The 27,250-nt window shown below is 38.8% G+C and overlaps 1 protein-coding gene across 1 annotated transcript; it reads left to right on the forward strand.

Annotated features, from left to right (window-relative positions):
- Positions 1-6,045: 6,045 nt before the first annotated feature.
- LOC139708901 (anaphase-promoting complex subunit 4-like) lies at positions 6,046-25,411 on the forward strand. The gene is made up of 20 exons (XM_071620864.1): positions 6,046-6,176; positions 7,301-7,412; positions 8,516-8,762; positions 9,214-9,279; positions 9,852-9,960; positions 10,684-10,794; positions 11,279-11,362; positions 12,835-12,921; positions 13,683-13,870; positions 14,474-14,574; positions 15,252-15,303; positions 16,373-16,475; positions 18,062-18,118; positions 18,617-18,856; positions 19,800-19,891; positions 20,304-20,405; positions 21,841-21,933; positions 22,623-22,814; positions 23,582-23,681; positions 25,271-25,411. The coding sequence occupies exons 1-20, from the start codon at positions 6,066-6,068 to the stop codon at positions 25,409-25,411; spliced, it is 2,388 nt and encodes a 795-aa protein (XP_071476965.1). The 5' UTR covers positions 6,046-6,065.
- The last annotated feature ends 1,839 nt before the right edge of the window (positions 25,412-27,250 follow it).

The raw sequence follows: 27,250 nt of genomic DNA on the forward strand, positions 1-27,250 counted from the left end.
GCAAGCACAAGTGTAATATCTCATGCAAATGAGGACAGCAAAACGAACAGAAAGCCAGATACAAATGTTGTTAATAAAAATTAACAAGAAATATGATGAAAATATATCGAAAACTATGTTGTCGACACTGCACTTATACGATGAACAAAATAAACAGCCATGACACGGTTTCAAACTGTCCTAAATTCTAGCTCTACATTGTAATCTACCTCTAATTCATCTTGACGTGCAAAGCGACACAGCACAGCGCAGCGACATGTCTGTACAGCTCACGTCACAGTTCTAAGATTCGGTCACTTATCACTAATCACCAGCCAGTAAGTTCTACTGTCACAACACACGCAAATCACATCGATCCACATACTTGCACACTCATTCACAACAGGAAAGTTCCTTAGTCCCCTCCAAAAATCCATCCAAAATCCCAAATTTCACTGTCAAAAGTGCAGAATCGGCGCGACTCTCCCAAAGCACGCACGGATTAAGCCCAGTTTTAATGCAGGTCGCCGAAAAGTGCTAAAAATCGAGAAATACGCTGTTCTCTTGCGGGATTTTTTGCTTATCGCAAGCTCGGAGTGTGATGCTATCGTCAAAAATGTAAAAGAAAAACAAAATCTCCGTACGTGCCGATACAGACGTCTCAATTGTACAAGGGTTGAATGCAAGTGTTGATTCCCCAGTATTCGGTCACCAACGGGCGCCGCCACGTCCCCGATGCAATTTTGCGCCAACAAGGTAGTGCGCGGCGCATTTTTCAGCTGCCGTGATCTCAGCGTGAACACGCATTTACTTTGAATGCGCGCATCGCGTGACCGAATACTGGTTGCGGTGACCGTATTCTGGGGGATTTTCAAGGTGATATATTTTGGGATTTTGTCCAATTCTGTGAGATATTTTATAATTTAACAAAATGAAAATTAAGATTAAAGAAATTTGATATATTTCACATCTAAGGGTAAGAGCATCAGTATTCGGTCAGCTACTGGTATTCGGTCACTTATCACTAGTCACCAGCCAGTAAGTTCAACTGCCACAACATATGCAAATCACATCAATTCACATACTTGCACACTCATTCACAACAGGAAACTCCCTTAGCCCCCTCCAAAAATCCATCCAAACTCCCAAATTTTACCGTCAAAAGTGCAGAATCGGCACTGCTTTCCAAAAGCGCGCGCAGATAAGGCCCAGTTTAAAGAGTACAGGTCGCCGAAAAAGTGCTAAAAATCGAGAAATAGGCCGTTCTCTCACGGGATTTTTTGCTTATCGCAAGCTTGGAGTGTGATGGTATCCTCAAAAACGCAAAAGAAAAACAAAATTTCTGTAAGTGCCGATACAGTGCCTCAATGTACAAGGGTTGAATGCAAGTGCCGAGTCCCCAGTATTCGGTCATCAACGGGCGCCGCAACGTCCCCGATGCAATTTTGCGCCAACAAGGTAGCGCGCGCACATATTTTTCAGATGCCTTTGAACACGCATATTGCGTGACCGAATACTGGGGAATTTTCAAGGCGATATATTTTGCGATTTTGTGATATTCTGTGTGATATTTAAGAAAATGAAAATTGAGATTAAAGAAATTTGATATAGATCTATTTCACTTACATTGCTGCAGATATGATGTATGTATGTATTATTTTAGTTGGAAAAATATTGCAAAAAAGCTGAAGTGACCAAATACTGGGGATGTTGCCCTACATTGCTGTAAATATGATGTATGTATTATTTTAGTTTGAAAAATATTGTAAAAAAGCTTAAGTGACCGAATACTGGGGGTGTTATACCCTACTCGCGTAAAACATGTTGCCAATGTCCATGATTTGAGCGCTTCCATGAATCGACCACTCTTAAGAATAGAAAAGGTAGGCCAAGATTAGACAGAAAGATCCGTCTGTTCGGAGGACTCTTTTATATTTTGCCATTAACGCTGTCCTCCGTAGACAGACGGAAGGTACCAGTACCCATTGCTGTGTGGATATTCTTAACCACTGTCTCTATGGAAAATTGGGTGGAATTGTACCTCACCCTTCTCGATTGCGTCTAATTCACGGCCCTAGGTCGGCAAATTCAAGCTTGTATGGTTATATCAACTATTCAAGAATAGACTACACTCACCAGATTAATGAATAATCCAACATTTCGGTAGAATTTTCAACGTAAAACACAAAACAACCAGCCCGTCGCGTCGTCATGTTCAAACTGCAGAAACATACAGTATGAATCTATTAGCCAATCACATGCGAGGTAGTTTCTACGTGTTTTTTTTCACTAAACACGTACCTCGCATGTGATTAGTTTACAGATTCAAAATGGCGACTTACTGCTAGCGAACGGCGATGTTGCGATATGGACAAAATTTCTGCATTATAACTGAGTTACTGTGAGTATTTCGATAGCACAATGTGAGAAATTAACCCCGAATATTGCTGCATAATGTGTCATGTCATGTCAAACTTGTTTGAATGTAAAAAAGCTGTCTGAAATTTGGTTTATCGTAACGTTTGATCTGTGCGCTACTGCCACACAGGAGCTGGCATCATTGACTTCGGTCTGTATACGGAGGGGATCCGTGAAGCCAGACGTAGTCTCCGCGGAACATTCCCGGACGGACAGATACAGACCGATCTTTCGGTCAAGGCCAAGATATAAGTATGAATTGATATGAATTGGAAACTGTAACGTTAGATCATTCTAATTAGACTAACGCTTACCTTAACGTTAGTGTGAATAGAGTCTAGAATTACTCTACCGCTAACGTTAGGCCTATCTTATGTTGGATCAAGTGTAATTTAAATTTAAACATTTTATATGGTCAATTAAACATGCCTTGTTGAGTTGGCTTTTTTTCAGCAACTATACACAGCCCAGACCAGTCGCTGTAAGTAGCGCTGTATTCGCACAGCGTATTAACAGCGTCTGGTTGTCGGGCTAGCCTTTCAGTTGAATTAAATCTAAGTAACTAAATCGAGTTAGATCTTCTAATAATACATACACTGGTCAATGTACTGCCATAATATAATTGCAAGTGCTAACAGAAAGCGACGACTATCGACAGTGCATAAATTCACTGCACTGCGTGTCTGTAACGCCCCGGATACTACGGCGGCTTTCCCCGTGAATTTGAGCCCATCATGGCCCCATCGACCAAAAAAGACACGGCAACAAAATAATGAACATTGTAATCATACTTGCCTGCATCATATCAGCAAACAGATAAGTGTCGAGTCCAATCTATAGAAAACTGCTACGGATATATATGCACGGGTACCCCTGTTCGTCAACGCATCATCACGGGTAAGTAGATCAAGGACTTTCGCTTGCATCGGTGCATCCATGCACATCATCAACACACAGATCGCATCGCAGGGCAGCAGAGGACCGAATCAGCCGTGGACCGTTCCAGCGGTGCGCGTACGCGTGTGCGGACCGCAGTACAGTCTGGGAAGAAGTCGGCCAGTGCCAGGACGTGCGCCAGCCCGCGGAAATCAACATTGTGACAGTGGTGAGACAATCGCTTTCGTTCATAAATATTACATTTTCATCATTCAATGCCTGAATTCTCAGGCATCGGATCCTTCCACATTATAGATTTTATACGGTAGCAAAAGACAATCCTGTAATGCCCTAGAAAGGGCTATGAACTACTAGAATCTAGGGGATACTTCTATGCCCCTAGTCCCACATAATGCTTTTTCGTGTTACTACTAATGGTACTATTACTAGGCCATAGACTGTAAGTTTAGGTCTAAACTAACGTTAGATTCTAGATCCTCTATACACAGCCCAGTCGCTGTATAAATAGCGACAGGGCTGTACCGTCACGACCCACAACACAAGAAAAGAGAGCTCAGCGATCGCATTGCAATCGCTTTGAGGTTTAATACTTTGTCTTTAGACTAGACCTAGCTCTCGATCATTTTTTGTCACCTCAGTCAAACTCATCTAGAATTAGAAATGAAATGACCACTACCTAGATCCCTATAATGTAAATCTTCATTAATGAGACTTCATATGCTATCAATATTGACATACACATTTTACAACTTACCGAAAATGATGATTATAATATGCAGCATGTGCGAACGGAACATCGTCTTTCACGCCAGGCCATTTTGAATATCGGGAGTTCACGCGATCTGAATGCACTTTTAAAACTCAAAAAGGTCACGCTGTCAACCGAACCGTGCTGCTACATTCAAACAGCGCACGCACAAATGAAAATACTAAAAAGTTTTGGGGCAATCCAGAGCAGAGGCCAGAGCAGGGGTTTAGTAAGGGGCCACACTACACACATTTTTGACCTTAAAATTACTCTAATTGATATTTTTGATAACAGGATCATATTTTCGAGTATAGGGTAAGACCCCCAGTTTTTCGGTCATTTAAGCTTTTCTGCAATATTTCAAAAACTAGAATAAATTAGATTTAGGACATATTACTTTACAGGACACTGTCAGACTGTACAATTACAAGGCTAGAAAAGTTCGTACAGCATGTGGCACTGTATGTTAAATGTATCAAATTCTTTATCTCAGTTTTTATTTTGTTAAACACAATATAAAATTTCACAAAATCCCAAAATATATCACCTTGATATAATTCCCCAGACTACAGTGAGTCATTGAGTCAACACGATCAGAATTCGGTCAGGCGATATATATGCCGCAAAGCGTGTTCGATGTCAATGCGCATACACTTCAACAAGGGGAGGCCACTGAAAATGCGCAGCGCCATACCTTATTGGCGCAAACTAGCATCAGGGGCGGCACCCGATGTTGACTGAATTCTGGCAAGTTGGCGCTTGCATTCAACCCCTGTACATTTAGTCACTGCGTCGGCACGCACATTTTTTTTTTCATAATCTAACAAGGGTATGGTACCACTACTAGTGTAGAGTGGTACTGGTATGTCAGAATTAGTGTTGTGGGGGACATATGGAAGTCTTTCTGAATAAACACCTAATCAAATATCAACAGTAAATACATCATGTACCAGCTGGGTTAAATCCAACAATCTAGTCATTTTGTTTTGTCCCTATTCAAATTTCATTCCATTTCATGCTAATAATTGGTGATTAGAATAAATTTATACCCTGCCAGTTATGATTAACCCCATCATCTTGGCATGGGTATGATGATGATTATTGTCTTGAAATGCATTTTTTTTTCCAGTGTCGAATTCATCAAGAATCAATTCAAGAACATGTACAACGTATATGCCTTGTTATTTACTTTCAAAGTCTATCTAAAGTTTTTTAAAGTCTATCTAAAACGGTTCTCTGAGAGACCGTATTTATTATAAAGCCAATTTGTCTGTAGGGGAACTTAAATGCCTTCCCAAAGGACCATACTTTGCAGCTCTCTGATCATCTCTTTGCGAATTACAAGTGATGTTGATATCCACCAACATCACAATAGAGTGTAATCTTGTATTCTTGATTTTTGGATGTGAACATCACAATCGCACACACCTACACTTTTATTGTCTACTATACCATGCAGCAGTCAATGGTGCTGCGTGCTGTTTTTTTTTTCTTGTCTTAAAGCGCCAAGTCACTATTTTTCTTTTCTGTTTTTTTTTCTGTAGCAAAATGTGTTTTGTGTATTAAGATTAAGAGTTTTATGAGTACATGTATCATTGGTGTTGTATTACATTGGTATCACATATTCAGATAGGGCCTCATCCACGTCAAGCTCTGCTTATGATGACGGTCCCCTGTATTGATTTCTCCTTTGTTTATAGATACAGTATGCCTTAATATGTTATTTTGATTCATAATTATGCCACTTCAGACTGAATGTTGTTATGCAAAAGATTTTTCTTTGTATTGATTTGTATGTATCTGTATCATTTTGTTTTCATTTGCAATTGTATTCAGAGAAAGAAAATGCAGAAATAAACCAAACAAACAAACAAACAAACAATGATTGAAGGTGAAATTCTGATGCTTGAAAGCGATCCTTCACTATAATTTTTCCCAGTCCCACAGTGCATGGTGGAGTAAAAACTCTGTGACGGTATAGTGGAGCCGATGACCTGGCAGGGAGACTGACCCGCCACGCACCATGCAGCAAGCCTTTCGCCAGCTGGAGGAGAGGAACCTCTCCGTTGAGGTCACCCTCATGGAGTGGTCCCCCAAGATGGACCTGATAGCCCTGTCCAATGAAAATGGGGAGGTGAGCTGATCACAGATCTCTGTAGAAGTTAATTGGATATCTCGTAGGCCAATCGTTTTGAAGCAGCCATGCCGCCATCTCACCAAGCACATCGCCCATGCATTTGTGTACAGAGCTCTCAACATCTTGTGATTGTGATGACAGTCTCTGCTGGAAAACGTTTGCAAGTCCCCATAGAGTGTGCCTGGTAAGATGGCGGCATGGTGGTTTCACTTGTATGTACAGTGAGAATGGGCCAATGACATATCCAGATAGCTCCTTTAGAGATCAGTGAAGCTGATGCACGTGTAGTAAATTGACTTGCCAGGGATAACTGACTAGTGTCACATAAAACAGTATATTCCTTTTCCCCCCATTTTCTTTTGTTTTAGCCCAAAGAAAACCACCCATCTGGAATCTTTGATAATATTTATTGTATTAATTTTATTTATTCTGTGTTATTTGAAAACAGGGTAGTCCGTTTAGAGCCCTGTATTCATACAAAACAAAGACCAGTATAAAATGGAAACTCAAATATACAAAACCATGGATGAAAGAAAATGTAACTTATTGCATGTTCATTCCACTCAGCATTAAATAATGTTATTTTCATCAATGACACTCCTTTCCAATGGTGACTGGATAACCTCTCAAAGCATTTAGAAAAAAGTTGCATTCACTTGCGAGTATAGGATTGAAAGAGAGAGTAATGTTGCATGAGAGGAGTAGAAGTAGAGACAGGAATCAGATAAGTTTTAAGCTGAATTGAATTACTCATCAAGTAATTTTTGACCATCTGATCTGGTGGCCTCAATAGAAATAAAAAACAACAACAAACAAACAATCAGCTGTCCTTGTGCCATGAATATGATCTCCTGCAACATATGATATGCAGTGTGTGTTTGTTTTCTGTGTGAAATGTCATATATTTCATGTTTTCTAAAGAGATATATTGCAAGACTTGTAATTTTATCAAGCATATCATATTACATTCATTCTCTAAAACCGCAGAATTTGATTTCTTCATGCACTTTTAAAAATGAGAGCAAGTGGGGTTTAAAGAAAAAAAAAATCAAATATCACCCATATTGCTTCTGATTTCATGGCTTTCATGATCACAGCACAGCATATGAATTTCTTGGCAGGTTTTGTTGCAGCGACTGACGTGGCAACGCCAGCCTATCTGGACTCTGTCTCCACCAGGGGAGGAGGAGAGAAAAGAGGTTCGTGCTCTGGCCTGGAGACCCGATGGCAAAGGTCAGTTTACTTTGAGTTTGTAACCTTCTTTTGGAAAGCAGTACGGTGGTAGTCGTAGGAAGATATAAGCCCATTGTGACTCAAATTCACCCGACCAAATTATATGTGATGCAGCATGCGTGTATGGTCCTGCTTGAGGAATGAAATTTACTGATTTGTATGATACAAGTTTAGATTCCTTTGATACAAAACTACGTAATGTCTGATTCTATGTACAAATACATCATCAATGTTTTGACTCTAAACCTTGTTCAGTATCAAATGGCCATTGCTATTAAATGTGTTTTGAATGCATTCATATGACATGGACCAAGGTCAAACAGAGGGGGATATAACAGAGAGTGGAGGAAAGTCATGCTCCTTTATAGGAATTGATATCTTCTGTCAAATTTTTGCATAGAAGGTTATCAAAAGCAGTATGGGAATGCAATAAGGAGGGGGTTTTAAAATTATATAAAAAACAACAAAACTGTGCAAATTTGATAACCTGTAAAAATATTTCTGTGGTTGCCTGAGTAGTACATTTAAGTATGAGAGTGATGCATGTACATGCAACATAGGCAGGTAGCAGCTGCATGCAGATACCTCTTGCCAACTATGGGAACATGCACACCTATTATGCTAAGCACATGTAGGCAGTACAATATACGCATTCCTGATTGTGACTTAACCACCTGTGAAAAATTTGGAATCTATGGTATGTTATGATTATTTTTTAATCATTATTGTTACCATTATTATTATCATCATTATTATTATTATTATTATTATTATTATTATTATTATCATTATCATTATTATTATTATTATTATCATTATTATTATTATTATTATTATTATTATTGTTATCATTATTTTCATTATTATTATCATTATTATTATTATTATTATTATTATTATTATCATTTTCATTATTATTATTATTATTATTATTATTATTGTTGTTGTTATTATTATTATTATTATCATCATCATTATTATCATCATTATTATCATTATTATCATCATCATTATCATCATCATTATTCGCAGTAACAGTAGTATTTGTATTATTATTGTTTTTTAACATGATGACAATGATAATTGTAATTTTATCCTCTCAGTCCTTGCTGTTGGGTATAGCTCTGGTAAGCTCATTCTGTGCAGTGTCGAGAAGGCAGAGGTGATTCACACTGCCAACATTGACCAGCCCATTACCACCATGCAGTGGACATCAGCAGTGGACACTGGCCCAAACCTAGAGACCACCGGTCAGCAGTCGTCGATCACGGCCAAGATAGCCGCATTCTCAGCCTCCTCTGAGGATGGGGCTGAGAAATTCCTGCCCAAGTTGCCCTCACTGTCTAAAATGTAAGTAAGCAAAGAAAAAGAACTGAAAAAGACACACACGTACACACACAGAAAAGAAAATACTGAAAAGAGGATCGAGTTCCCGAATTTGACTCGTAGTTTTCCCTTGATCCGACTTCAGTATTAGCAATGTACTTTATGCAGTCCTCGTGTAAACATCATGTATAAAGTGAGACCAAACAACAGCTTGTCAATGCTGAGCATTAAAGTTAGCAATATTTGTACCAGAAAAACTAATTGTTGAAGAAGAAGAAGAAAAAAAAATGTACCAACCATACAAGCAAACATCAGAAGCCATATCTTATTTGTTCTATGTATGGCTGTGTGCAGATTGTGTTGCTATAAATTCTTTCATGAACTACTTTTAGCATGCATTATGCATCATTCATTAGCAATCATTATTGTAGTGTATTTAAAGTTCATACTGATTGTTTTATAATTTTTTGTACAGATCATCCATCAAGACCTACATTGATGACAATGTCGAGAATGCCAAAAGACTCAAAGAACAGAAAAAGTAAGTACATTGTGTGAACTGCCAATTAATGACTCGATGAACTACATTTCAGTCTGTAGTACTTCGGTTCTGCTTTGACGAATGTTTATCATGTACAACATATTCTCCTATATGAGAGGACATGTGGCAGGAATGAAATCTTTTTCAATATTAACACTGTTCTGATAAGCAGTAGATTTGATTTGGCTGGTTTAGATGTAAAATTGTTAATATCAGTAAGCTATTGTATGTTCAACTGTGTTCTGTTAGTAGCTCAATATATAGAGGTTGTGCTGGGAAAAAAAAATGAATCTATTCAATGGATAAGAGTTCCTGTAGATTTACTCTGCGACTGGTTTAATGATGATGACCAGCAAAATTTTTAAGTCTGTAGTGCCTTTATTATAATTGTCACATTCTTCCTCTGCTTCCCTTTCCATATTTTTTGTTCTTCTTTGCCTCCTTCCTTCACCTTGTTTGTCTTCTCATTTCTCCTTCTGTTTCTTCTTTGTCATTTTCTTCCTTCTCTGTCCTTCTCCTCCTCCTCTTCCTTCTTCACCTTCTCCTGTCATCTTCTTCTCCTTCCTCATCAGATTAAACATGCTTATCATTGGAGCCAGTTCTGGGCAACTCACTCTTTTGGCTTATGGTGTGGCACCAGTAGCAAGTTTGGAGGTATCACATTTCATTCCTACATTAAAGGTGAGAATTTAAATGGTAAACACGCCTAGGAAATGTATTGCCATGTTTGTTGGTACCTTTATTGGTACATTTTTTTTTTGTGTACGAGGATATTGTTGTGAAAAGTGTTGAATGCCTAGCGCAAGTCCATGAACACACCAATGACATACTTTTACTCAGCAAAGTGGGCATTCAACCCCCAATCGTACAATCAGGTTAATTCCATGTCTGTGGAATGAAATTTCCTGAAACCATAGTGGTTGTGGTTCAGTCTGTCATTTAGCACACAAAAAAAAAAAATCAGCTTACAATCTGTCTTAACAAGTCTTTTTTTAAACAAGTCAATTTCTTTAGATTACAACTTTGTAACTACAGTCAAACCTTTCTATAGCAGCCACCAAAGGGAAATGAAAAAAAGTGGCCATAGAAGACAGGTAGCTGCTATAGACAGAGTCATCGACATGGCTTTTCTCTTGGGGGAAATTGTGTTTTAATGGTTGCATACGCCATTTGGCTGCTATAGACAGTGGTCGCTATTGACGGGTTTGACTGTATTTTCATGAAATTATAGATATTGTTGGGAAGTGAGGAAAACTCAAACTTATTTTTATGCATTCTTGTCATTCTGATATTTGATTTTTGACCAAAAAACTTGTGAAACTTCCATTTTGATGTGTGTGTGCCTGTGTGTGTGTGATAAGTAATTCTTTGTATTCTGTGCTCAAATACTCTTCCCTTTTCAAGTGTGGAGATATTGTTGGAGCATCGCTATCAGCAGATTTGCATACCCTCTCTGTCGTAGTGGAACATTCCAATGAAGATGACATCACAGAGATCTACCAGACCATGCTCACAGTAAGTGAATCATCTGACAAGCATTTCAGATACATTCCACTCCGTCTAAGGATAAGTCTCTTTTTTTGGGGGGGGGGGGGGGGATGGAAGGGGTGGCACATGTGGTGGAATTCATTTAAAGCTTAATATGCCCACATCCTTAGTTGTGATATGCTCAGCTATTTAAGTTTGTTTGTTCAAATTTGTTTAGTTTATTGAAAAAAACAAATGACCTAAATGCAATGTTAGACAATGCACTTAGGTAAAACAAAGCCACAAATTCATGAAAGTTTCATTCACGCAAAAATGTGTGGCTTTAAAGTAGTATCCATGAATAGAAATAGAGGTGTGTATGCATTTTTCGAGATGATGGTTACTCAGTTTATAACAAAGGTTATTGATATCAAAGAGTATTTGCTGCATTTAACTTGAGCCATGGTTGGCATAATCATTTCGTATACGGTTTGGTCTTTTCTCCTTTCTGTTATCCACGAACGCACCACAGATGAATTGCGTTCTCCTAGCGTCTAGACATCAGGAAATCTCAAGATACGCAATGAAGTTTGGCAAGATCAGGACTCTAATGGAGGTATGTTGGGAGATGATTCGACTCTCTTCTTTGAAGCCATGGTTAAAACTTAGAGACAGAAATGCTATTGTAAGAATATTTCTTATAATCACACGTCTGAAACATCATAATATCTTCGTAGTGATGTTGCTGTATACCAATTAATGATGGTAGTCATATAGTGAACATATCAGTGCATCCAAAGACAATTCTTTACTAGAAGTTGCTTTTGTGAGTAAGTCATGGCATATATTGTTATCAGTTATAAGAACGAAGGTACTTGCGTTGCCAGTTTTATTTTTTTTTTTCATAGAAATTGTGGAATTACTTAGAATTAGGGGAAGAAAAATGGAAACACAGCAGATGTTAGATCAATTCTTGAGTGCCAAATTAATCAAATATTGCAATGCCCTGTTGATGAAAAACTTGCTTTGTTCTAGGTTTGGCCAAGTATCCCTGCTTTGTGTATAAAGTTGTTACTATACAGAATATGCAACACGAGCTCTCTGTTAAGATTAGACTGCTGCATTTAACACTATTGTTAATTGCAAATTAGTTGAAACATGCTTTCATTTACACATTTTGAGTTAATGTCAATTTTGAATCGGGTTTAGTGAGGTAAACTTGAATAATTTACACACAAACTTGAGGCATAATCTACCACTATGGTGTTAAGAAACCTACGTAATTTGTTGAGCTAATGACCATCCTGTTAACAATGACGAGGGGATTTACCATTTGCTAAGTGTTACATATGTACATGTATCAGGACAATTTTACCCTGGATAAAGACCGGATAGTGATAGGGTTAGAGCAAAGATTTGGGTTAGGGTTAGGTTTAGGTTCAGGATTAGGATTAGGATTAGGGGAAGAGGAACGGGAAAGGTCTTGATTAAGTTTTCATCGCGTAATTGTCCTAGAATTGTATGGTATGTAAAATGTATGCATGTATGCATGCATATGCTTGTGTGTGAATACATACATTTGTATGTATGTACATGTATGTGTGCTATCTATGTATCTCTCTGTCTACACTGTTTATATTTGTATTTATTTATTCATTTATCTATCTATCTATCTATCTATCTATCTATCTATCTATCTGTCTATCTATCTATCTATCTATCTATCTATCTATCTATCTATCTATCTATCTATATCTATCCATGTATCTATCTATCTATCCATTTGGGTCTAGGGCAATTACCCCCTGGGCAATCATCCCAGACCCTTCCCCTGACCCCGGCTAACCCTAATCCTAATCCTGAACCTAATCCTTACCCTAACCCAAACCCAAACTCCAAACCCCAAACCTAACCCTAACCCTCATCTTTACTCTAACCTTATCACTAACCAGTAATTAGCTGGGGGGTAATTGCCCTGGGGGGGGGGGGGGGGGGGGAGGGGTAATCACCCTGATACGATCCATGTTTCTATGTATCTATGTATCTATGCATGCATACATGCATTATCATTGGTATACCATCTTGCAGTACCTTGAGGCGACCCTGAAGGCTGTCACTGAAGCCAAGGAGGACATTCTCATTGAGATGGAGACGAAACTCACCAAGTATGCTCAGGTACTTTCACTTTCTCTGTCATATCTCCATACATTTCTGCTATGTAATCTCATTAATCTCTGTGCACACAAGTACATGTATGTATCCATGCTATTATCTCTCATTTTCAACATGCCAGTTCTATAGCACAGCAATTGTTGGAGCAATGGTCACACTTCCTAGGGGGAGAATTCACCCTCTATCAACAAGATTTTTTTAAAGGCAGCAAAGGTACGGTAACCATGTGAATAGAATTTTAGTAGAATGGGAAAAGAAAATTCTGAATGATACAGATATAAGGGAACTACAACATAACTTGTAATAAAGATTGTTCATGTGGCATTCCATGGGCACCCCAAAAGTATTTGGAATTCAAGGGTAACTATACAGTGTGTTCACAATTTAGTTGCTTATACTCAGTCATCAGGTCAATCCATTAAAGGTGTGGCAAATTTCACTGAATGTGAGTAGATATGCAACGATCACACTCACTTCACATTTCTGCAGGTTTTTAATATGTTTATTAAACCTGCAAGCTGCAGTGAAGGATGTTTACCACAGCTTTAGTTGTTATTTAACATGTTGTTTGCATAAGACTTGCAGTTTTGCGTGATTTGCCACTTATTGTTCATTTGTCATGTTTGACAAGTTTCTTGTCAGTGCAAGATACTTCTAGTCGTAAATCACCCAAGCGATCATTTCAAAATCATATGGAGGCTAAAGGCGTACACATGTTGTTTAATGACATTGAGGTTTCGTTTTCCTCTGTTATTTGCAAGCAGCAAAAGAAAGTGAGTGAGGGCTCGCTCAGCGATGAGTTTCTGCAGCTTTTGCTGTGGGGCAAGGCTAGCCTTGAGCTCCAGGAGTTTCTTGTCAATGATCTGACGGAGAAGGGCCTAAAGAAACTGGACCAGTCTGTCGAAAACTCATATGTCAGCATCCAGAAACTGGTCCTCAAACATATTCACAGGTACCGGCAGCCTTCATTTAGTCTTGTCTGTTAAGGATAAATAATTCATCAGCAGTTATACTAAAAATATATAGGAAAAGAAAAAGTACTATGTTTAAAGCAAGCATGCATTTTAAGAAGAGGTGGAGACTTGGATTGCTTCATTATTGCCTGCAGAGTTTATAGTAATCCACATAAATTTTGTCAACAAACATGCAATTTGTGAAAGCTGTTGACTGGGATTTGCTCAAGCACTGAATATAGTTAGTATTTACATGAATTCCCATAAAGTTTTATAATATTGTATTTGTAACAATTTAATTCTGCTTTTGTATATATTTGTGAACAAAACTTCAAACCATTTCAACAACCATATTGTTTTATACTACATTTTCATGTTTCATTATCATCATTGTAATTGCCTCTCAGCAAAGCGTAGATTAGAATTGCCTTGCAGGACTCCTTTGATGCCTCATGATGTGCTTTAGTCTAGATATTGTAAGACAGGTTAGATAGTGTGGTGTGTGGAAGTTATGTCCCAAGACACTGCACCCATGTTCTACCTCTGCAGTACTAGTAGTGGGGTCAAGAACCAACAGTGAACTTTGCTCTATTTCTGTCCAGTGTCGGTCGCTCACTTCTCTTCCACCTGAGTGAGCTGAAAGGCATGGCTCTATGGTATGACAAGTATGGCATGCTGGGCCTCAGTGCCACTGCCATTCAAGGTGAGGATGGAAAGATTAGATGACGTGAAAACTTTCTTTTTCCTTCTCTTCCTTTACATAAAGTCCACAAAAGGTGCATCGAAAAACCCCCATACTCTCCTATTAACCCATTGAGGACAGGCTGACTTTGCTACAACACGCATTTCCCGTAGACACTTGCCCGAGTATACTCAGAACTCGTCCTCAACGGGTTTAATAGCATACTCCCTACTCTTCTGTGGATTGTAGCCCATGCACACTGTGAAGAACACTCCTGCTTAGCTCGACTGTCATTAGTAACTGAATCTGTCACATGTGCAACTTCACAATTTTTGTGTTTATATTCCTTATATCTAGTATTATAAACATGTTCATAGAGCATTATTTCAAAAATACAGATATGGATTGAATACAAATTTAGTGCCACAAGTGTTTCAGAATAGGATGCTTGCAATTATTCATGGTATGATAGACTGATGCAAGCTGGAATTACTATCTATGATTAAGCCAAAGGCCCAAGCTGTGAATTTTTATTTTGTGCCTTTCAATTTCACAGAAAAGATTATAAGAAAGAAAAAAATTATACATAAAGTAATGACAACAGTAATTACAATAAATGTATGATAAACATCTTAACTTTTTTCAACATCTTAACTTTTTTAAATATCTTGATTTTTTTTTTCATACTTCATTTGCAGATGCCATGAGTGCTGTTGGATCCTTCATGCTAAAGGCCAATGAACTTTTGCAGTGAGTAACTCAGAGAATGACTTTACCATAGGAGAGGGTGAACGAGAGTTAGATAGACATAGATATTAAACATAGATTATGTTTCAGCAAGAATCGTGGCAGATAAGCATATTGATGAAACCTGAGTCACTCCACGGGCATTTTTTTGTTGTTGTTCAAATTTAGGTAAAAATGGTGAGTTTATTAACAAGTCATGGAGGCAAGGACCAATAGTTAAACTTTGCTAACCACAACTTCCTCAGTTCAAACTGCCATACTAGGTACTGCATACGGCGAATATTTTGCGAGGTTTTTATTATCATGAATTTCGCGAATTGGTTGCTATTCGCAAATTTGAAAACACTCGAAAATATGTACTCTGATCTCAACATGAATGTGACGTATGCACATGCAATTGTCCGTTCAGTACCGCACACCACAATCGCAAATTTAGCCACTCATAAATTTGTTGGGAAGTCCTGATTCACAAAAAAATTGAACTCACTAAACATATGGTATATACAGTATTTAGCAACTTCCAGCTTAGAACAAAAAAACAATGACAAACAGCAAATGCATACACACAGACACACACAGACACACACACACACACACACACACACACACACACACATGCACACAGAAAGAAAAAAAATCAGTCTGTATGAAGTCTATGTTATAAATACACATCCTCTTAAGCCATTTGTCTGTGCATGTGTGTAAGAAATGGGAGAACATTGATTTGCTATATTTTACTCTGGCTCCTGTTTCATATCAAATTTGCCACCAATAGCGGCCTTGCTTTGACTTTGAAGATCTGTAAATTATATTTCTTTTGTTTCAGCTGTCATTGTCTCTTTTTGAAGTTTGCTTTTATCTGTTACATGTCAAGTTGAAATTTACAGCCTCATCTCCATAAGTAACAACCTACAAAAGTTGAGATTTAGCTGCATAGAATAAAGTTGATTTTTTCATAAACTTGATGTCTCATACCATGATAAAGTTTTCCCAGATTTGATCACTTACATTCTGTACAAGACTCAGATCTCCTCCTGGTCTTCATCAAATGTTCTGTTGCACTGACCTCCAGGGTGATTGAGCACAGTCTGAAGAACTTCAAGGCCTTCTTCCGCTGGCTCTACGTCGTCTTGATGCAGCTCCTGGAGGAACCAATACAGCAGAGTGTTAGCAGAGTGAGTTTTGTTAGCAGAGTGAGTTTTGTTAGCAGAGTGAGTTTTGTTAGCAGAGTGAGTTTTGTTGGCAGAATGAGTTGTGTTAGCAGAGTGAGTTTTGTTAGCAGAGTGAGTTTTGTTAGCAGAGTGAGTTGTGTTAGCAGAGTGAGTTGTGTTAGCGGAGTGAGTTGTGTTAGCAGAGTGAGTTGTGTTAGCAGAGTGAGTTTTGTTAGCAGAGTGAGTTTTGTTAGCAGAGTGAGTTGTGTTAGCAGAGTGAGTTGTGTTAGCGGAGTGAGTTGTGTTAGCAGAGTGAGTTGTGTTAGCAGAGTGAGTTTTGTTAGCAGAGTGAGTTGTGTTAGCGGAGTGAGTTGTGTTAGCGGAGTGAGTTGTGTTAGCGGAGTGAGTTGTGTTAGCGGAGTGAGTTGTGTTAGCGGAGTGAGTTGTGTTAGCGGAGTGAGTTGTGTTAGCGGAGTGAGTTGTGTTAGCGGAGTGAGTTGTGTTAGCAGAGTGAGTTGTGTTAGCAGAGTGAGTTGTGTTAGCAGAGTGAGTTGTGTTAGCAGAGTGAGTTGTGTCAGCAGAATGAGTTGTGTCAGCAGAGTGAGTTGTGTTAGCAGATTGAGTTGTGTCAGCAGAATGAGTTGTGTTAGCAGAGTGAGTTGTGTTAGCAGAGTGAGTTGTGTTAGCAGAGTGAGTTGTGTTAGCAGAGTGAGTTGTGTTAGTAGAGTGAGTTGTGTTAAGAGAGTGAGTTGTGTTAGGAGAGTGAGTTGTGTTAGCAGAGTGAGTTGTGTCAGCAGAGTGAGCTGTGTTAGCAGAGTGAGTTGTGTCAGCAGAGTGAGTTGTGTTAGCAGAGTGAGTTGTGACTTCAATCTTGTGCTGTTGTTTGTGTATTATCATCAAGCCTCTTTTGTGTTACCTTGCGTATCCTTTCATATTTGCTTATCTGTTACTCTGAGTCAATCTCATATATTTATAGAGACAGACAGACAGACAGACAGACTCACAGATATCAGAGGTTAGACAGCTGAGATGTTGGGTAGATAGATTAATACTGATGTAGATATGTTTTCTTTTTGTAGTGACTCATTATTGCATTTGACTTAATATAATTTGTATTACTGCATGCTGGATGCAGCCTTCCTATATGTATGTCATCTTACATTTTTACATAATTTGCTCATTTTGTTTTCTTATGATTTTTTTTTTTCGTCGTAGCTTAGATTGAGATTGACCCAAGAGACAGAGTTAGCATATTTTGACTAGATACATGTGCTGACCATTACGGTGTTCTTTTCATTTCTTTTTTTTTTTTTGAGGGGGGGGGGGGGGATGGTCAATGTTATCTATTTGTTTTTGTCTTTTATCTACTTACCATGCTTCAAATGAGTAGCACTAACATGAGGATGCCTGTCACATGCCTGTTGCCATGACAAAAATGCTCAGTCCTTTTTGCAATGGAACTCGGACGCCAATTTAGCTTCCATTTTTTACACTCTGGTTCTTATGGTGTTCCATATGTCATTTAAGTGTGTGGCCTGATAACATTCAATTGTATAAGCAATGATTTGCAACTTGACTTCCTAGTCCTTGCTTTTATTTTGTGTTGACAGATGTACCAACGAGATATCAACTTTGTTGCCGACTTTCTAACAGAGAACTTCACAGATGTAAGTATTTGAAAATATTATCCTAAATGTAATGACACATTACCTCTATGCAGAGTATAAAATTATGACCTCATTGAGAATAATTTTGCTGACAAACAAATTTGAAGCCAATTTGAGTGGTTAAGTTGACCCTATTTCATCTTTTACAGGATGTAATGCTGGTTGATTTATTGTTGACCAGTTGGACTTGAAAGTTATGCAAGAGTTGTATATTGTCGGTTTTAGAATGATGAACCATTTTGAAATTTGAGGAAAGAATCTGAATTTTGAACATTCCCAGCTCTCATTTCAATAAGAGTTTCCTATATTTCTTGATTATTTTACCACTGACTTCTAAGGGAATTACTCTCTCTTTCCTACTGTGGAGCCAAATCATCCCTATTTTTCAGTCAGAAAGGTTGGAAGGACTGTGTGGCTCTGGAGGGACAACTTATCATGAACCAACTTGTATTTGTATCTCAGACAAGTATCTTGTCTACTTTTTGTCTTGTCCAAAAGGAACCGAGTTTGGAAGGGACCAAGTCAGGCTTCACCCTGGAGAGGGTCGGCCAGTACCTGCGCAAGGAGAACCTCCAGTTCCCCGTCAACTCCGCCCCGGACTCTTGGCAGGACCTGGTCAACGCTACGCCCAGCCTCCGCGAGAGTGACCTGCTGTTTCCATGGCAGCGCGAGAAGTCGCTGAGCCAACTTCACGACCTGGTCAAGGAAAGGGTTGATCATGCCCTGAGCAGACCACCTGTAAGTTAACACCAGCAGATTGAAACCAACAAAAAGCATGACAAAGAGACATTGTGGCCGTTTCAGATTTTTTTCTGTGATTTGATTTGATTAGATTTTTTCACAAAAAAATCTAACATCACAAGGAAATCTTCAAAAAATGATTGTATATTGAAAAATATTAGTATACTAATCATACAGGTAAAAAAAAAATAGTATGTCATTGAATCAAAGCATTATGAACAAATGCAGGACACTGCTGTCGTAAGCAAAGGCTTCGTTTTAATGGCAGCCTCTATATGGAGCATTATCTTCATTGAGTTTCAGATTTCCTGAATACACAATTTTAAAGAAATGTACATCAAGCTTAGATATAGTCCTGAGAACATCTGTATATACGAATGAAATGGATATATCTGCGCTGCACGCTGGCACTGGTCCGACGGTCCCTGACCAGTGGAAATCACTTTTGGACCAGTAACTCTTTTTCAGGAATTCACCAGGAAAAAAAAAAATGGAAAAACTGGGTACCTACTGGTCTGACAGACAGGTCAGACCAGTAGAAATGGGTTAGTGCGCAGCCCTGAATATATCAAATGTATATTATATGTAAATTTCCACTCATACTGGTGTGTTGTTGGTGAAAAAGGATGGATGTGGTTTTTGTCTCTCTCTGTCTCTCTCTCTGGCCCATTCTTGCTTGGTAGTAATACTTGATGAATTTTGTTTAAAACTTTGGGAATTTTCAAATATTAGTCAGTGCAGATTTGAGCTGAGTTAGTGAGTGATTATCACAAGACCACTTGGAGGTGTAATCTCTATGCCTGACAAATGTGGAAGATCTGCATTTCCTCTGCCTACCTCCCACTTTTCATGCTATATACCAACAAAGACAGTTTTACTTTTCTTGAAAATGAAAATGAAGTCCCTTTTGTTTGCAACATTGGTTCCCGTCTCATCGCAGCATGTTGGAGGCGAGTCCCTCACCTGCCGAGAGTCCCACCGTCTTGACCACCGGTCAGAAACAGATGACCAGGAGCACTGGATATTCTCGCAGTAAGCTTCAACCAATCCTATTCATATGCAAGAGCAAAGTTTCCACTAACACATCCTGTGTATTATGTGTAATTACAGTTGATGGTAAGACTGATATTCATTGTAATTCAGCGGGTAACTATGTCCTGAACAAATTAGCAATGACTCACATCCTTTGATTATACAGAACTTGAATTTTTTTTTTTCATTTTCGTGTAAAAAGGGTCATTCACATCACTGTTGTGAACAATTGTAGAAATTGATTTTTTTCAAGCTTTCAGACACTACAGGCTGTAAAAGAAAAAAGAAGATAAACCCTCTACTGTAAATAGATCTTACATATTTTTGTATCCCATGTACACAAACCTAAAGGTCACTTCATTCAAAGTGTGCATTGCATTGCTGGTTGTTTTCTTCTTCAATCAACCTGCAGACAAGGTAACCAGGACCTTGGTATCTTGTACACGGTGAAGAGTGTAGCGCCCTCACCGACCAAGAGTATTCACTTGACAAGGCAGTACGCCAAGCCAGACAGGTGAGTTGTCCTGTGTTTTGTGTATGTATATCAGTCAGGATACCAGATGATAACAATGATGATGATTATTATGATAATAATGCTTAAAAAAAATAATGTTTAATTATAAGGCCAAGCAACAAAAGAAAGTAGTTTCTCGTCCTCTCGTTCTCTTTTTCACTTCCATGAACTGTTTGATATGGCAAAATATGTAAACTCTAATTTTGTTTGTCTGCATTATGTCATTGATCTCATTTTGATTGATTTTAGTTTATGTTCTTTGTAACCACTGATCTTCTATCGGAAAGAATAAACGAACGAATGAACGAAAGAAGTCGTAGTGTACATCTGACTTTGGTGCTGTGTCAATCTTTTTACTATTTACTTTTAAAAATACCCATCAAAAGATTTAAAAAGTTGTCTTTCATATCCCCATTCACATCATTTTTGAGTTGCCAGTTTGACTTTTTCTTGATGTTTAGTATATTTGCTATCCAAAAAAAGATTTGAAAGTCACCTAATATTCTGATCGTGATGTCATTCATGCATTGCGATATAGAATCTAGTGTGATAGTGTGTATTCACCATCGGTGTACTGTACCACTAACCAAGAATCCTGTGAATGTAACCAGCCGCTATGTAATACTGTGGGCTTGGAAGGTGCACTGTTGAGAACATTTTAAAGTACGTTGTCAATGAACAAGTCTTTGAGCTCATGCATTTGTACTCCAGTATGCATCATGAGCCTCACTCTTGTGCTGCTATTGCGCTAGGATGCTGGTGCCATTTCCCACAACAAATGATTTTCAAACATGTACAGTATGTCCCAAAAAAAAATTACAATCCACTTTTCGCATTGATAACACCCAATATGATTAAACCGTCTAAATGCTACTTCAGTGTCTTATAATATGACATCTTAGCTCTATTTTGCAGAAAACCCCATTCAATTTGGTTAAGTGGTCACAGAGAAATGCGGATTGTTGTAAAGCATGTCATGAGTCTGATTCTTCCAAGTTCAACACTTGGATGTTCTTGGAAATGCAAATTAATGTGTGAACACAATAGACAAAACTTGGAGGGAAGAGATTTCTGACATGCTCTACAAAATTTCTCATTTCTCTTTGGCCACTGAAGCAAATCGAATGGGGTTCTCTGTAAGATGTGGGCAACGAGTTATAGTTTCATACACTGAAATTGTTTTTGGATTGATTCACTATTTTTAAAGCTATCATTGCAGAGGGTACCGTTGTATTTTTTTTTTTGGACATACGGTACAGTCTCACTCTATAACATTTCACAGCCTAAACAACTTGCATTTGTGTCCCTAAAGTCCATTGGAAGGTGCTTGAAGACACTGTTTGTAGATTGTAGATATGCGTTCTAGGTTGTTCTCAGCCTTAAAGCATCCATAAATGATGATTGATATTCCTTTGTTGCGTTTCCATTTGTTTAGAACGAAAGACCACACAGACATTGTCGCCTTGAACTTTGGTAGTCTTGGTTCATCAGACCCCGACGAGAGTATCGTGTCACTGGCAGCTGACAGGTAAAACTATCAAGTGATGTAGAGATTTCTTTTTGCACATGCTTTCTTGATATTTAATGTCAATGTCTTTCTTTCAGTCACTCTATCTATTTACCTCTACATATTTATCCATGTAGCTGTCTGTTAATTTATTTATTTCTATGAATTTAGCTATCTGTCCTTCCATCTATCAATATTTATCTGCTGGTCTCTCCATCTTTTCATTTATCTCTGTATATATTGGTGTATTTGTATGTATCTATCTTTCTTTCTGTCTATCAATTTCTCACCTCTACTTCTACCTAGGTATGTTGATATATTGTGATTTTTGAGGTTTCAATTTTCTTCAATTTGTCTCTCTCTAACACATGAAATTTGTCAGATCGCAACTGCTGATCTGTAATTTAACAATTTTGGAGTTTGGGTAAGTGTTCCAAGTTCATCGTGTCACTGCCAGCAACCAGGGATAGCCTGGTGGTAGTGTCACTGCCCGGAAAGCAGTAGATGACAGGTTTGAGTCCTGTGGTTCCTTTTTTCTGACGTGTTTGTTGAATTACACATCAACAGTTGCGATCTTACAAAATTTCAGAGGGAGACAAATTGAAGAAAATTGAAACCTCGACCTTCACCCCTCCACTTACTATTCTCTTGCAATGTGATTTTTGTCACCTCATTCATTTGATATACTCTGTTTTATTGTAATCTTTCAGCCATCTAGTCCTGGATGCAGCTTTTTATGGTGACCACTCATTGTCCATCCTCCTACAAGAGGTCAAGGAAGACGGTGCTGGGGGCAGCCCCAAGCCTGTCCTCTGCCAGCTCTCTCTGGAAGCCCTCCAGGGTCAGGCCGACTTCACCCCACTGTCGGAGGTCAAAGGTCACCTCTCTGAGGTCACTAATCTGTAAGCATAAGACCTGCAAAGGCTCTTTGTTGTTCCCTTGATGGACTTCCACTCTATGCCTATGTGTTGATATCTTTTCTTTTGCCTTTATTGCTACTGTCTTGGTTTGACAAATGGTGTGTAACAAAAGAAACTTTCAAGGGTATATGTGTACATAGTAAAACATGCATACTGAGTAAAAAATACAACAGTATAGTATATTTACATAATTGATTGTACATTATCCATGCATATGGTATGTACCACTTGGCAAGTGTACCAATAAGGGTTCCTGACTGTACAAATATGTATTTTCATTTCAACATATTTGATATGTTTTCTTCATGTTCAATGCATTATTTTAGGTAAGTTTCTGTTAGTTAGATTTCAAACTTTTTTGCTGACATAAGAAGTCACTACACATTTAAACAATACTTGATAAAATGGTACTTGCCACAACTTTGCTTGATTCATGGACACATTTGGGCTTGTGCTCTAATTGACTTACTGTTCTATGCATTGTGTGGTGTGCCTACTTCATACTGTTTCCTAAGTATTACTAGTTACCTCAGGTGAGCCGCAATACAGCTAAAGCGACTGTTTTGCTGTTGAATGGCCTTGATCTGGCCCTGTTACTGCTGAGAAAACCTAAATGCTGATAATCTTCAGCTCCAGCATGAATGACATTGAGGTGTTAGCATCTTGTTGTTGAGAATCTCAACTAATTGGGCTCATGGGGGGTTGACAAGCACTCCAATCTGATATCGAATTACACCCTCTGCTCCCAGCCCTACATTTGATGCTGGCCCACTGGTGATGTTCCGAAGAATGGATAACATGAGGGCGTGTCGTCTGGCGGTCAGCGGGTCCAGGAAGGTTGCTTGTGTGGTGAGTTTCTGCACCCCCCCCCTCCTACTTAACCACACACTTCCACCTACCCAATACTGTATACGCTATATATTTCGCGGGGGTTTTATTTTTGCAAATTTCGCGAGTCGGGAGCTATTCGCGAAATTAACAACACGCGAAAATATTACCTTCCAAAATGAATCCCTTGCCTTGATGATACGAACATTTCAGTACTAGTATACCATGTCATGGCTTACCGAACAGACCATACCTGGCTAAGCTTGTTTACGTACATACAGCACTTCCACGTCTACTTACGAATACTGTAGAGAGCCAATCCATTATCGCAAGGGGACCACTCGTCAGAAATCTAGCGCGATGGACTTAACCACTTCAAAAATGTTGAATTCTAACTTACTAGTCTAGTTAGCAGAGTTTGGTAAGTTTTTTTCACGCAGTGTATAACTAGTATCATTCTTATTTGCTAGTAAGTTGAAAACTTTCTTTGCCACTTCATATTTTCTCTGGTCCCCCAATCGCGAATTTAACCACTCGCGAAAATGTGTGAGAGCGGCAATTCGCGAAAATTTATGTACGCGATAATTATAGCGTATACAGTATCTGCCTGTGACAAAAATAATTGAATCAGAGTCTGAGGAGCCAAGACTACTTGAGGTCGTGCAATACTTGTGCGGTCTTTGGTCTGTGAAGTGAAAAAAAAAACAACAGAAATAATGAGGATAAACAAGAATCCCTTTGCATGCAGTAACCAGTAACATTGTCATCTCTATGGGAATTCCCCTTTCTCAGGTATATCTTGATAGATTTTTACAGATGCTTTTTGGGGTGGAGTGACATAGTTATAATCAAATCCCATTTGCTCCTGTGTGTTGGAAACAAAGGAGAAAAAATAAAAAAGCAAAAATACTTAACATTGCATTAAAAAAATTAATTCAATCTATAATACCATACTGGATTACAGTATCACAGATTACTCCTTCCTGATCAGATATTCTATTGTATATATGAATGAATACTTCACAAAACCGATGCAAAGTTGAAGTGCAGACCCAGTGTAGACTGTCATTACACAGAGATAATAACTGTTACCTTTTTTTTTTTTGGTACTATTTTTGTATGTATGTGTGTGTGTGTGTGTGTGTGTATGTGTGTGTGTTTTTTGTTGGTTTTTTTTTAACAGGAAATACAGCAGGTTTCATTGAAAATGCTGGTTTTCCCAAATTGTATTACTATACATGTCTATTGCAAGGAAGGTAAAACCACCAAACAATATGCCTTTTCAACATTCAGAATGCTACAATGCTCTTTACAGGATTGGCATTCCTGATTACTTGCCAGTCAGTCAGATCATTTAGTTCGAAGGGTAGAGCTTTTCCACATTCTCTTCATTTCAATCTGTTTACCAGTAAAGTCGATGCCAAAGTCCGACAGCAGTGTTGCATGTTTTAACTCTGCACCAGATGAAGGCCACATTCGGGTGCCTAAAAGTCAATCAAACTGATCCAAACTAATGAGTTATATACCATACCATACCAGATTGGGAGTGTCTGAGAGCTCTGTAGAGATAGCAAAGCCTCACTTTGTGTCGTATATCTTTGTTGTGACAGCTGTTCTCCAACCAGAGGCGGGTACGCCTGTTCGATATGGACGCCGAGGATGAGGGGGAGGATGAGGACGATGAAGAGGAGGCGGAGCTCGACGATTCCTCCATGCTGGTGGCAGAAGATACCAGTAATGCCGATGACTGACATGCCCTCGGATCAAGGTTCATGCTTTTCCAACATTGTGGCTGACTTTCACCTGATGGGATGCGTCTCCACCAGGGAGTTATGCCTATCACCACCCAGGAGAAGATGCAGGAGCCCTAGCAAAGATGTGCTGGCTGGATTTCTACGCATGCAGGCATCTAACAACCTAGTGGAGCACGTTGGCATCGCTGTGATGGGCCTTCAGGTTGGCAGAATTTTTTCCAAGAACCTTAATGAATGGAGCTATCGCCAACATCATCTTGATAGTAACAGATTTTGATATCAGCTTCCCAGCTCATGCGGGAGGAAACTTTGCTACCAGTAAAATGAGAAACAAGGATAGAGATCAGTGCATGTGCAGTACTCCATCAGATGCATAAAGTCTGCTTGTGTGCGTCACATGATCAGTATGTGTGTCTCATGTCCTGTATGAGCAAAGAACCAAACAGTGGCTCACCTGCCCAGGGTCACGCATTGGAAAGCAGGAAAGAAGTTATTTTAAGACAGCATCGACATTAAACTTTCTTATGTCCAGTTACATTCAGATTTTCGTGCCAAGTCACAAACTGTGCAACGGGTCACTTGAGAAGTATCCTTCAGAAATATTTTTATTTTCAGTGGGCTTTGACTAGTTCCATTCTCAGTGTCACACTGTTTCAGTCTACTTTTCCAATGCAGAATGTGGACAATCTATGCCAAGGTGCCACAAATTTTCATGAAACTAAAGAGACCTTGACATTTCAACAACAAAAACAAAAACAAAACAAAACAGAATAAACAAACTGGTGAAGATGCATTTTGTCACTGCATCCAGGATTGTTACAGGTTACTGGCTGTGATAATTACAGTAAAATGTAACAATGTAAACCCTAGATGTTACCAGCCATGATGGGATGAAGCAGTCAAATGTACTAGATGTCCAAGTGCTTTCTTCAATTGCCATTGTCAAACTGGGAGCCAATTACAATCTCAACCTTGCTAGTATTATCTTGAGCCCGAATGTGACACACTGATGCAGAGTTGTGAATTTGAATACAAAAGGGAGTATGTAACACCATGCGCCTCTACAAGATGTTCAGACACAAAGCATTGAAATATAACGTCACTTGGGTGACAAGACCTTGTACAGGTATCTCAAATTTTGGTGAAAATGACTTTCTTTGATTAATGGCCAGACAATCAGTTCAGTGATGTCCTGTCCAAATCCGAGCTTTCTTACCCCAAAAATGAAGCCACCAGGGCATGCCAAATGAAAGGCTATCCCATTTGATACAGTGCTTTGGCTGCCATGTTATTTTTTTATTTTTTTATTTTTTGCTTTCCTGAACATTTGACATTTTGTAGATACGAGGTCTTGTCGCCCCAGCGACGCTAAGTTACATGTGAGGTCATTGTCTCTCAGCATGGTTGAAGGATTTGTCCTGTACAGCACAGCTGTGAATGTGTGATAAAGACTTTATCTGTATTGCTATCCCACACCTTTTGTGATCAGATGCATTTCATTTGGAGCATAGCTGTGTTTGTGTCAGTCTGTCGGTAAATCTGTGTGTGTGTGTGTGTGTGTGTGTGTGTGTGTGCGTGTGTGTGTGACAAAGTGAGTTTGAGTGTCAGTTGGTTAGTGTGTGTGCGTGCATGTACACGTGTTGCTGTGCAAAAGCTGTGATTTTCGCATACAGATATTTTTGCGAATGAGGTCACCGACATTTTTGCGAGATTTTGTTTTTGCGCTTTGAAACCGAGGCTATGGTAAGTGCACTAATGCTATAAAAATGTAATTACAATAAAGTGGTGACATTTTCGCATGTTGTTAAATAAGCGGCCCAAAAATGATTTGCAAAA

The sequence above is a fragment of the Diadema antillarum genome, unplaced genomic scaffold (genome assembly GCF_040938485.1).
Source record: "Diadema antillarum isolate AM-2024a unplaced genomic scaffold, OU_Dant_1.0 seq00001384_RagTag, whole genome shotgun sequence".
NCBI lineage: Eukaryota > Metazoa > Echinodermata > Echinoidea > Diadematoida > Diadematidae > Diadema > Diadema antillarum.